Source organism: Humulus lupulus, chromosome 9 (assembly GCF_963169125.1).
Source record: "Humulus lupulus chromosome 9, drHumLupu1.1, whole genome shotgun sequence".
In the NCBI taxonomy this organism is placed as follows: domain Eukaryota; kingdom Viridiplantae; phylum Streptophyta; class Magnoliopsida; order Rosales; family Cannabaceae; genus Humulus; species Humulus lupulus.
Window position 1 is genome coordinate 184,999,782 of NC_084801.1, and position 13,332 is coordinate 185,013,113.

Here is a 13,332-nt window from a genome sequence, read left to right on the forward strand (position 1 = left end):
TTTAAAGAGTTTTTAACACTTTGAATAAATACATAGTCCAAAGGCTAATTTTTAAAAATAAAGAGTCAAAATAAGTAATCGGCCAAAGTATAGTGTTCAGATAACCAATCTATCTATTCCTATTTTTAACATCTTCACAAAACTTGAGGTCCACAAATTAATTTTTTTAAAAAAAGACCTCAACGAGTAATCGGCTAAAATACAATGTTCAAAATGAAGTGAACCCTTACAAAAAAAACATAAATTATATATAATTTAATTTTTATAAAGAATTTTTAACATTTTGAATAAATATATGGTCCAAATGTTAATTTATAAAAATAAAGGGTCAAAATGGGTAATTGGCCAAAATACAATGTTCAAATAATCGATCTATCAAATCCTATATTTAACATTTTAACAAAACACGAGTTCTAAAAGTTAATTTTTAAAAATAAAAGGTTTAAACGGGTAATCGCCTAAAATAAATCTTACACAAAACATAAATTTCCATATACATAATTTAGACTTTTTATAAAAAAAAATTCACGCAAAGCGTATAATAATGATAATAATAATAAAAAATAAATGCACACGTATAACAATTTTTTTGAACCTTGTTTTCGGTACTTTAATTATTCAAAAAATTTCAAAAACTTGCAAGAGATTTGATATACAATGGACACCATCATGAAAAAAAAAATTGTATTCAATATACCCTCACGTGTCCATATAAGGAACATGTTGTATGAGTAGGGTGAAAACGAATCCATATCGTAGTATTCTCCTAAAAGTATTTTAAAATAGGTATATTTTTTAATAATTACAAAAGACTGCGCGAATTGCAGTTATATTTTCTAGTTTAATAAAATTTGAGGGTATTTTGAAAATGGTCAAAATTATAATTTAACAAAACAACAAAATCATATTTACTCATTAATATATTTTGGGTAATAATTAATGAAGGAAAATGAGTGTGGTAAGAAAAATGACTAGTGCCAAGCCAATAGTAACTCGTAGCAAAAAAAAAAGTAAATTAAAATTGAAACTCTTCCATTCCAGTTCTAAAGATCTTGAGTAAGAGAAACCATAAGCTGAACCTCAATGTCGCAGTTCTGGAAACCAGGGACTGAGAGGCCTCGACTTCTAGACGACGAGGAGGGTGGAGTTCTTTTCTTTGGAGCTTCCCCTTCTTCCTCTTCTGGGTATTGTTCTCTTTCTCTTTCTTCTTCTTCTTCTTCTTCTTCTACTTCTTTCACTTTTTGTTTTTGGTCTATTTTTGATCAATTTAATTGGTGTTCATAGATTTGGGTATTCGAATATCGAGAGGCAGAAGCAGAGGCTTCCGGTGTACAAGTATCGTACGGCCATTCTTTATCTCGTGGAGACACATGCCACCACCATTATCGTTGGCGAAACGGGTAGCGGCAAAACCACCCAGATACCTCAGGTTTGCAGTTTGCACTCTCTTCTCTTGTCTTTTTTTTACATTTTATATTCATGTTCGAATGTTTCTTCTTGTATTGTGAAATTACAGTTCCTTAAAGAAGCAGGTTGGGCTGATGGTGGGCGTGTAATAGCATGCACACAGCCAAGACGGTTGGCTGTTCAGGTAATTATTACTGTTGAATAGTGTTGGAATTTGAACTAACTGTCACAGTACTTTGGCTTTGTTTTGTGTTCACTTGTACATACAGATATACACTGTATCTATATATATATACTTATATGAGTGACTGCTGGAACTTTGTATGGTAATTGGAATTTTTCAGTTGATAATATATATCAATTGTTCTGACTATGTCAATTATTATGTTGGGCATTGGCTATGGTTGATATGACATACAATGTGGTGTCCTATTTTTGCTTGTTTTGTTTGAGAAGGAGCTAAGCTGCATTCATTGTCGTTGCTTCTTTTATAGATGTCATTGTTATATATTATTTTTCAGCTGTTGACTGTTTTTAATAAAAGTTAAGATTGTTTGTCTCAAATGATTCTTTTTTTGTTGTTGCAAATATTAAGAGTCTATCCTTTGCAGGCTGTTTCTTCGAGAGTAGCAGAAGAAATGGGGGTGAAGCTTGGAGAGGAAGTTGGATACACAATAAGATTTGAAGATTTTACGAAAAATGTAAGACACTTAGTTATAATTTTAAGCTCTTGGCTATTCTGTTATTGCATTATCTGTTTTCTTAAAGGGAACGAAAATCTTAAGTTTTTGATGCTTGTGTTGGCATTCTTACACTCGTAATGAAAACTAAATTCATTAGATAGTTGAACGGCTTACGAATCAGTAAATGAGTAAAATTCATTATCATAACTAATGGGGCTTTCCTATTTTGGCAGCACAGGGTGTAACTATGATAAAGTTTCTCACAGATGGGGTGTTACTTAGGGAAATGATGGATGATCCTCTCCTCACAAAGTATAGGTATGTGAAATGAAGTGAAATTTTGCTGCCATTTTCTTTTTCTAAAGCATACTATGTATGTTTTATATCTTTTGTTCCTTGTTCATTCTGGATTTAATTTCTTTGGGAAAGGGGTGATTTAGTGGGTGGCAGCCATTTTTGTGTTGTGGGAGTTGGTTTGTAGGCCAAAGGATAAAGGTGGTCTGGGAATTGAAATTTAACAGCTAGAAATAAAGGTTGTCTGTGCTGTGAGATGTTGGAGCTTTCTTGATGTATAAGAAAGAGATAAAATAGAGAAGATAAGAGAAAGAAAATAATTTCTAGAGAGTGTAGAATATAATTAAGAAGTAGAAAAGATGAAGAACAATAGTAAGACAAAGAACAACTAGAGAGATTTTTTTTTTAATGATTTTATAATTTCATAAACAATCTGACCAATAATGAATAACTAAACTTTTTTGTAGAATAGGCAAATAACAAATTGTTTTATTAATAATATTAGTAGGCTACATAACGTTAGGCCACCAATTCGGTTGACTTACTCAAGACGTAAACAATAAACTAATTAATAGGAATATGCCTAGCTGTTCCAGACTTTTGCTGGTATTATTTTCACTCATTAATGCAAGTTATATTTCTTATAATTTCTTTTTTCCTTCAGTTTTCTTATATGAAAGTTTAGCAAGTATGCCTTTATTTTGTTGACGTGCCTCTTTAATGCAAACAAGCATCGTTTTTTATTTTTTCTCTAAAAATTATTTACTTACATTATAATGTAAATGCCTCAGTGTGATAATGGTGGATGAGGCTCATGAAAGGTCTATTTCGACGGATATTCTGTTGGGTCTCTTGAAAAAGGTAATTTATATTTACCTGTATATTCTATTGTCATATATATATTTGGCTGTATAATTGATAGCTTAAGTAACACAAATAGACACAATATGATTCTTTTTCAATGTTACTGTGTGATTGGCAGTTGTGGCTATCATAGGCCTTGGCTGTGTAGTGTATATGTTAGTTTTGTATTATATGGTACTCTAGTTTGCAGTATTTTATACTGGCATTTTAGGATGCAACTCAAATGATTTGGATAGTTTTTCTTTAATCAGTACCTCTATTCTTCTTATAAAAGCACACGCGCACACACAATATAACAAGGTTCTTTCTCTTATGACATTTGCTAAATCCTAAAATTCTAGATCCAACGTCGACGACCTGAGTTGCGTCTGGTTATCTCCTCTGCCACAATTGAAGCAAAGTCTATGTCTTCATTCTTTCAGACCAGGTTTGTAAGAATTATTTGATAACAGTTTAATGTTATTTCTGTCTTTTGTTTAATGTTGGAATATTACCAATTAGCACACTTTTATTCCCCCCCCATCATGTATAGGATTTTTGAGCTATTGCATTTTCGTGATACATGAATACAATGTAGCTGAAATCCTAGTCCTTTGTTATCCATCTTCTTCTTCTTTTTTTTTTTTTGAAAAAAAAAAATATATTTGGCATCTTTGCACTTCTGTTCAGTGTACTGTATGATTTATTTTTTTATCACTCATACTCATTTAATTTGGGTAACATCCACAAAAACTATGTAACCTGTTAATGAGGGATGTATTGAGTTCCAGAATCAAATGCTATCATTTGTGTACATAGAAATATGTCTTAAATCTTTTTTGGGCCATACTTAGTGTAGATGTACAAACATAGGTTGTTAGATATTAATTATTTTGTTTTCTTCTAAAGAAAAAGGCGTCAAGAAATGAAAGGTGAGAATGCTGGACCAAAGTTGGAGCCTACAATCCTATCAGTGGAGGTATCGTTTACCAGAACATGACCTCTCTCTTTTTTGTCTCACACGCGCAATTTAAACACCCTTGTTTTATGGAGGAAGTTATAAAGCGATATGATATCAGATTGTCATACAGAGACTGAGATGTCACCATATCTGCCTTGCTTTCAGGGTAGAGGCTTTACTGTACAAATCCAATATGTCGAGGAGCCTGTTTCCAATTACATTCAGGCTGCTGTTTCAACAATATTGTTGATTAATGATCAGGTACCTTAAATTCAGGTTTTTGAGACACTACGGTGGGTCTACTTTTACAGGGTGATCACAATCATTTTACTAGACAATGTTTCTTCCGGTGGTGTGAATTATTCACAAACCTCACTGTTTCTGTTGTTTAGGAACCAATGGGAGATATTCTGGTGTTTCTTACTGGTCAAGATGATATTGATGGCGCTGTGCATTTTCTTAATGAAGAAATTCAAAACCGTAGCAAAAGCTCTTCAGGTAAGTAGTAATGCTGCTGTTAGTGGATTATAGTGGATAGTGGGATAAGTGTTCTTTTGAAGCATCAGTTTCAAGGTTGCTTTAAATGTTTTAGATTTTTATATTCTATATTCGTTTTTAGGATTGCTCATTTTACCTCTATACTCTGGTCTTCCACGAGCTGAGCTGGTTAGTTATACATTATGTTTATATCTCATTGGACATTCTGATATAATGAGTTTTCTTTTCTAAAGGTTATATAATTATGGACTCTGCTTTTCTGCTTTTAGGAGCTTGTATTTGCTCCCACTCCTAGAGGGAAGAGAAAAGTAGTGATATCAACTAATATTGCAGAGACATCTATAACCTTGGAGGTAAGATATTTCTAAGGAATGTTCGCTGGACGTAAAGGATTATTCGTTGGAATGAAACTACTTATTATTTCACCATTTCTGTGCAGGGAATTGTTTATGTTATTGATAGTGGGTTCTCAAAGCAGCGGTTCTACAATCCTGTATGTCCATCCCTACTTTTTTTTTAATGTTTAAAAGTGTAACAGATGTGAAGTATATTAGTTATCAGGTAGTTGGATTTTGATATTCCTGCCCTGTAAATCTCTTATTATGCATGCAGTTTTGCGTGAAAGTATGCTTTCTATCGTTATGGACGTTTCATTGTGTTAGTATTTGAGTAATCAAGATTCCACACTATGAATTCTGCCTGTTCCTTTCTTTCTTTTTGTTGGAAATTCTATCCAAAACTCAAGATAAAACAGTAAGAACAATAGTTTGAACTCAAAGAAATTCTGAAAACAGTATTGTAAAAAACAATTGAATATGGAATCACAATGTTGAACTTGAAGTAAAACTAAAACAGAAAAGAAAATGAAAGTGATGCAAACACTAGGATTTATCCTGGTTCAGAACAAAGATCAGTTTGATCTTTGTTCCTAATCCAGCTGGGAACTCTATCTCAATTTCTTTATTGGTCTTGAAGAAGAACAGTACACAATCACAGTTGAATGGTGAGGACACACACAGCTCACAAAAGAGTTTCCAAACTCAAATCTCACTCTCACCTGAGGTACACTTTCATACACAAGTGTAGCTCAATACAAAACCCCAAACCCCATTCTTTCTTGGTACTTCTCTCTCAAGAACTTTCTCTCTTGCTCTCTCTCTCTACCTGATAGTCTCGTGTCCCTAATGAGCTTGAAACCAAGCTATTTATATGACAGTTTTTTTAAACTTAGGATAATGATGTGGAGACATGTCTTAACAGTGTCATAACAGAACAAACTAACTTCCAACTGTCCGACAAGTTGGTTAAGTTAGTTGGTTGTGTTTTTCAGAAATCAAACCAACACTTTCTTTGTTTATTTTTTTAAATAAATTTTATTTTCTATCATTATGGACCATTTTTTTTAGTATGGACTAAAATCCTTGGATAATAATCTCTAGATTATTTGGTTCAGAATAACGAAGATTCTCTCTTTCATCTTTTCTTTCTCAATAATTTATTTAAACTAGGGGTTTTTTCCCCTGAAGATAAGGGCTGTTTTCTGCTTTGTAAGAAATGAACATCCAATATTTTTTTAAACATGCATTCCATATTTTTTTGTTCATTCTTTTTGCTTCAGATATCAGATATTGAAAATCTGGTAGTGGCACCAATATCCAAGGCTTCTGCTAGGCAAAGGGCTGGTAGGGCTGGAAGAGTTCGTCCAGGAAAATGTTACAGGTATGTAACCTACTAAATGATTTTCTTATGGCATTGTAATATTGGTAGTGGCACATCGAACATGACTAAAATGCTGTGCATTCTGTGTTAGTTTGATCAGAAGTATTCAGTCCACCCCTTTACTATAATGTCTTTAGGTATCTGAATTTTAGACGAGTTTGCAGTGGTTTTCGATGTATTTTATTAAATTTATCAAGAGACATGTGCTTAACAATAACTCCTGTTACTTTTAAATCCTATTCTAAAAAATCTTACTTGACCTATATGTGTTTGTTTGTGGCTACAACAAGGCTATATACGGAAGAGTATTTTTTCAAGGAGATGCCTACCGAGGGGATACCAGAGATTCAAAGATCTAATCTTGTTTCCTGCGTTATTCAGGTACGCCATTATTTTGTGTTAGTACTTATGAGGAGATTGTTTTTCTGGTTATTCATTTTATGGTCCCAGAAATCGTATTATAATTTATATAAAAGAAAAAGCTTGACTGCTAAAATATTGTTAATTGTTTTAAATATTTTGAATGATAATTCTTTAACATTGACCAATTAAATTTTTTAATTATATATTGAAAGTGTAATTATCAGGTTCTTCCTTGCGATGTTAACAATTAACAGCACTTCTTTGTAAACCCACACACAGAAAAATGCATTAAGGAACACTTTCTCATTCTCTTTGGTATGGTTCCTTACAAATCTTCCATTCTAACTGGAAGTGTGTCTTGAATTGAGAGGGAATGAGAGAGAATTTTCATCTCTCGTACTGTGATAACTTCTTTACGGTCACATTTGGAGAGGATAAAATTAAAAAATATTAGAGAAAAAATATAGAAGAATGAATAAGTTGATCATTTGCTAAAAATAAAATGGGATAAAACAAGTTGGATGCAAAGTTGTTTTTTTCCCCTTACCATGAAATACATGAAGAAGGAGATTAGATAGAATAAAATTATCCAAATTTTTTCAATGAGATTAAGTAGGTTCTTTGATTACTTTTTTCGATATACTCTCCAATTTTATAACAAAATCACATATAAATTATCTAATCCTATTCACTCCAATCCTACTTTCCAAACTTGATCTACATGTTAATTGTTGCTTACAAGAAATCTTAATTTGGAAACCAGATTTTCAAAGATTTTATTTAGTTAAATATACCATGAATTTTATATTTATTGAACAATTTCCTAGGACTGTTTCAAACATTTTCATGATAATTGTTATTATTATTTTTTTTTTTATAAAAGACGAATATCATTGATCATTTTCATGATAATTTTATGCTTGAATATCTGTCTTGTCACTGTTGGAAAGTTATACTCTATGGTAGTGCACAACTCTTATTGTTATGCCATTAATTTGCAGTTAAAATCCTTGGGAATAGATAACATCTTGGGCTTTGATTGGCCAGCATCTCCATCACCTGAAGCTATGGTTCGTGCCCTTGAAGTACTTTATTCACTTGGAGTCCTGGATGATGACGCCAAACTTACTTCGCCAGATGGATTTCAAGTAGCAGAGATTCCTTTAGTATGTTGCATGTGTAGCTCTATAGTTTTTGCCATTTTTTCTCTGTTTTCTAAGAATTAGTATTCTTTGTCAAGGGTTTTGCATTATGCTCTCTAATTTCTATCGTGTTTATTTTGTTATGACATAGGATCCAATGATTGCAAAAATGATTTTATCTTCAAGTCAACTTGGGTGTTCAGAGGAGATATTAACTATTGCTGCCGTACTTTCCATTCAAGTAAGTTACATTTTGTTGGTTCTTTGTTTGTTTCTGTGTATTGATCAACCTATCAAAATTCCTTTCAAAGAAGGGGAAAAAGGTAGAAGATAAAGTTGTTGATAAATATGCAGTAGTAGGACATTTGATAACAAATATGAACATTGTAATGTTCTTTAAAAGAGTAATGCTAGGGATGCTCATAAATGTTGTTAATTTTAACCACCCTCATAGTCAAGTAGAACCACCTCATTTTATATTGTGTGGTTTAAATAATAACACATCATTGTATTGAACTTTTTTGGTGTAATTTGTAAGTCTAATATTACCCTTGCTAGAATATGGTTCACAAGTACGGTTTCCATTGTGCAGTCTATCTGGGTTTCTAGTAGAGGAGTACAAAAGGAGATGGATGAGGTGAAGTTGAGATTTGCTACTGCTGAGGTACTGGAATCTTATTTAGCATCGTTTTTAGGGTAATTTTTGGCATAAATACCCAATGTTTTCACTTTGTAGCAGTTATATACCCATTCTGTATTTTTTTTTGCAAAAATACAGAATGTTACGAAAACAGTGATTTCATTACTGCCTCATACGTTTTTCTCTGTTAATTGCTGAGTCAGTGGGCACGTGCCAGTTTCTTATTGATATGTGTCTCCCTGATCAATTAACAGAGAAAATAGAGGAAGTTGTAACGAAATCATTTTTTTGGTAACACTGGGTATATTTTGCCGCAAAAAGAAAAAAAAAAAATTGGGTATGTAACTACAACAAAATGCAAATATTGGGTATTTATGCCACCAATTATCCTTTTTTTTTTTGGTATGATGAGGTTATTGTATTTTCAAGGTGGATGAATTCCTTTCCATGTTATTCTACAACCCTCAGAATAGCAATTAAAGAATCACTTTATTTTTTCATATGTTGTATCTATCTCTGTAATTGTGTACCTCTATAACTATATAGTATGTAGCAGTCTAAGTTAACTTTGTTTGATGGATACAGGGTGACCATGTGACCTTCTTGAATGTGTACAAAGGGTTTTTGCAGTCTGGTAAATCTTCACAGTGGTGCTATAAGAACTTTGTTAACTATCATGCGATGGTACACTTCTTTTTTAAGATACCTAACAACTGTTGAGATTGCTTTCATTCCACATTTTTAATATTGTTCATCTCTGATTGGTGTGCAGAAAAAAGTACTTGAAGTCAGAGAACAACTCAGAAGAACAGCACAGAGAATAGGTCTGGTCTTAAAATCCTGTGAAGGAGATATGCTGGTAAGTTTTGCCACCACTGTCTACATTGTTTTTAACTTTATTTTATGAACAATTTTTTTTTTTTGAAAAAGAGACGAGGCCTTAGTCAGAGACTGACCCCCTCTCAAGAATATTGAGAGCCCTCACTTATGGCGGAGGAATACCGAGGATACAAAATAATCACAAAAATAAAACACCAAAACCCCACAACAGACACCCACCCACAAAAATTAAAGCCACAAATTGCCCCAATCTCTAATAAGATCGAAAAAAGGAAACCCCGCAAAACTCTTAGTTCTATACGCTCAGGTAGCAACCCAAAACTTTATCTTATCCCAAATAGTCTCAGCTGAGTTAAAGACACCTTCGGAAATTCTACTATTCCTATCTAGCCATGAGGCCCAAAAAGTGGCTAACAAGGTGGTCTGCCACAAACGAGACACCCTTTTGCCTCCCCCACAAACTAGACACCCTTTAGCCTTTCTTTGTATATGTTGTAGCAAATGAAATCATTACTGTTTGTTTACTCTTCTTTCAGGTCTTAAGAAAGGCGATTACTGCCGGGTTTTTTGCCAATGCGTGTAACTTAGAGGTAAGTAAATTTGTTATCACCTGTATAATCAGAAGTATTTACCATCTGATAGATATCATCTTCTACCATGATTTAGCAATGTTTTACTGTCTTAATCAAAATTCTCTGTTGACTGGCATCTGACAAATCTTCTTCTAACTTTACTAAAGGCATACAGTCACAACGGAAAATATAAGACAATCAGAGGTTCTCAAGAAGTTTACATTCACCCCTCATCTGTGCTGTTCAGGTTATTACAGACAGAAATTAATAATTTCAAAACAGTTATTTTCTATATGTTATTTTGTGGAATTCTTCTCTGTCTTGTAGACAACCTTACAGCTTTCTCTGCGGCTTTAGTTGCAATTTTTAGTATTTTTCAATCTAGATTTGATTTTAGTAATTTTACTGTCCTGCAGAGTTAATCCCAAATGGGTAATATATCATTCACTCGTCTCGACCGACAAACAATACATGCGAAATGTAATCTCCATAGATCCCTCTTGGCTAAGAGAAGCTGCCCCACATTTTTACCAGCACCAGCGGCCGTCTTCAATGCCTCACTAATCGACATTCGCGGGGATTTGAATCCAGAGACTGCTGCTGCTGATGCTGCAAATTAAGAGTACATTTTCCTTACTAACTAGTTTCTAATGTGGGTTCTTCTCAAGTACTATAATTTCAACAGTTTTGAAGTGATGAGTACTATAATTTTAAGACTATTTGTTAGTGAGTAGATAGATTTGCTTAGGAAAAAAAACCATTTTTTTTTTATGATAGAATGGAGTATGCTTATGTTGATATAGATTGACATATAATACTCTAACAAACCAAATTTGTTTGTATCTTTCCAACTTGTTATGTTCTTTGAGCAAGTGGCTTTATTGGGTTAGTTTAGCTAAACTAAATATAAAACTCTGGTCTACTGTGTTCAACACAGATCAGATTTGGTTTGGTGTGGGAAAATTGGCTTGATGTGACTGACTTTTTCACTTTCGGTTAGTGTATTATGTTATACCATGTGACCTTTACTTAATACCCTATTTAAACTTTAAAAGAAAAAAGAATAAGAAAAGCAAAAAAAATTCTCTTTAGTTGTAGTAATTTGTATACAATGATAATTTATAAAGAATATGTTGAATTATAACTTGTCATATTGCTTCTGTTGTTATTTATTTTCTATATTGGGAAAATAAATCTCGCATTAAATCGATTGTTTTCATTTGAATCATTTTACAAAACACAGACTCCAAAAAATAATTTATCGATACACTAGTCCAAATCAGTAATGAGACAAAACATAGGTCAAAAAATATATAAATCTTTGAATAAACGAGTGACATGTCGCCAAATCGATGTGCTAACTCTAATAGGTTAAGTGTCCATGAGAATTTGCAGAGGAGGAGACCTTTCCATTTATTGTCGCCAAATCGGTGTGCTAACTGTAATAACAATAGCGAGTCAGTGGGCCATTTGTTTCTTCGGTGCTCGTACGCCAGTATTGTTTGGAATAAAGTTTTACAAGAATTCGGGGTCGATTGGTGTATGCCTTCCTCCTGTGCGCAATTGTTTCTCTCTCATTTGGAGGGAGGAAAGAGGGTGACGAGTTTATGGCAGTGTACCGTGCTCGCTACATTTTGGGCTATTTGGTTGGAGAGAAATTCAAGGACTTTTGACGAGTCATTTTCTTCAGTGGACAATCTTTGGGATAAAATCAGGTTCTAGGTTGCCACTTGGGTGTATAGAACGAAAGAATTTGAGGGTGTGTTCTTTTTGGATCTTCGTAGGGAGTGGGTGCATTTGTGGTCATAACTTTTGTTTTCTTTTTTCCCTATGTTACTACGGTATTCCTCCGCCATAAGTGAGGGTTTTCAATATTATTGAGAGGAGGTCACTTCGACCTCTTGCTCATTTTTCAAAAAAAAATAAGCGAGTGACATGCAAACGAGTTAATAGAAGATTGTTTTCCGCTCGTGTTGAACTTAGCACAACTTTCGTACAAATTTATCATTTATCCATTGATTTACTCTAATTAATTTAACATTGTTAATAATTTTAATTGGGGTCATAATTCTTTTATTTTCATTGCGACTTACATAAATTATAAATATTCTGAAAAATTAGACATCAAAATTTTAAAATGGGTAAAAAAAACACACACCTGTTAATTTGTTTACTGATTTAAAATGCAAATCATTAACTAATTAAGTGATTTTTTTAACCTATTAATTGACATCACTATTAATTTAATCTTTTTGATTGCAAGTGTGTATTTATCAAGTCAATCTTTAACCTATTATTTTTTCATGTTTAGCTGAGTCGACATGTTTGACAAAACCCAAATTTGTTTGATTTCATGTTTAACTTGCATCATATGATGGGGTTGTTTTTGTTTTGGGTGTAAACACATTGAGCTTTAATATATATATATATATATATGTATATATATATATATTTATATACTTTGAAAGGATCATATATATATTTATATAATAAAGGCAAGTTGTGAGCACAATTAATATGATATTTAGTCAAGAAAGGAGATTATACATCTAAAAAAGAAATTCAAACTTGTGAACAGTCCTTACAAAAGTTCATCAGGTTAGACTGTTAGCTCTGTAATTTGGATCCCATTTATAGCATGTACCATGTGGCTTCATGTGACTTTATTAATACTATAATACCTGATAACAATTTAATATTCATTTTACTTTATAGCTAAAAAATATGAGTCATGCTTGTAACATGTTTGAATTTAGTTTTCGGTATTGTAAGCTATTCATAATTTTTTGAAAATTTGCAGATGTTCTAAATAACTACAATATGTACGGTTATAAAAAAAATCACACTGAAAACTGTTCACAGGTCGAAAACACTAAGAGCCCCACTAGTAGGACTTAAAGTGAAGCCCCTATAGGAGAATTCTCCTATATATTTATATATATAGGAATTTTCTTAGAATAGTGGCATCATGCCTCTAACGTAGGAGCATTTTTTATTTTCAGCACTTGGATAAATTATAACTCATATATATATATATATATTTTTGCATGATGGCGTAACATTCTACCATTTTTTGAAAAACTCCGAATAATTTATGGCACTGAAATCGGAGTTCAAATAGTCAGTTGCACGCGTACTTAATTTTTTTTATATGCGTGGAAAACAGACTATTTGAACTTTGATTTCGGTATTGTATCATCGGAATTTTTTGAAAATTGGCAAGATACCTGTTACAACTATAATGTACAACATCATATAAAAAAAATTAGGTTATAATTTCTCAACTGCCAAAAATAGAAAATGCCACTATATATATATATATATAATATTTATATGGTTGCTTTTGGCGTCAAATACGCATATAAATATT

General features: G+C 32.6%; 1 protein-coding gene across 1 annotated transcript; it reads left to right on the forward strand.

Annotated features, from left to right (window-relative positions):
* Window positions 1–998: 998 nt before the first annotated feature.
* Window positions 999–10,951, forward strand: LOC133801623 (probable pre-mRNA-splicing factor ATP-dependent RNA helicase DEAH9). The gene is made up of 23 exons (XM_062239869.1): window positions 999–1,184; window positions 1,285–1,429; window positions 1,517–1,591; window positions 2,019–2,108; window positions 2,329–2,408; window positions 3,176–3,245; window positions 3,590–3,675; window positions 4,137–4,206; window positions 4,354–4,449; window positions 4,581–4,686; window positions 4,808–4,854; window positions 4,956–5,039; window positions 5,126–5,179; window positions 6,305–6,405; window positions 6,696–6,786; window positions 7,770–7,934; window positions 8,062–8,151; window positions 8,503–8,574; window positions 9,136–9,234; window positions 9,323–9,409; window positions 9,927–9,980; window positions 10,130–10,209; window positions 10,379–10,951. The coding sequence occupies exons 1-23, from the start codon at window positions 1,084–1,086 to the stop codon at window positions 10,524–10,526; spliced, it is 2,091 nt and encodes a 696-aa protein (XP_062095853.1). The 5' UTR covers window positions 999–1,083; the 3' UTR covers window positions 10,527–10,951.
* The last annotated feature ends 2,381 nt before the right edge of the window (window positions 10,952–13,332 follow it).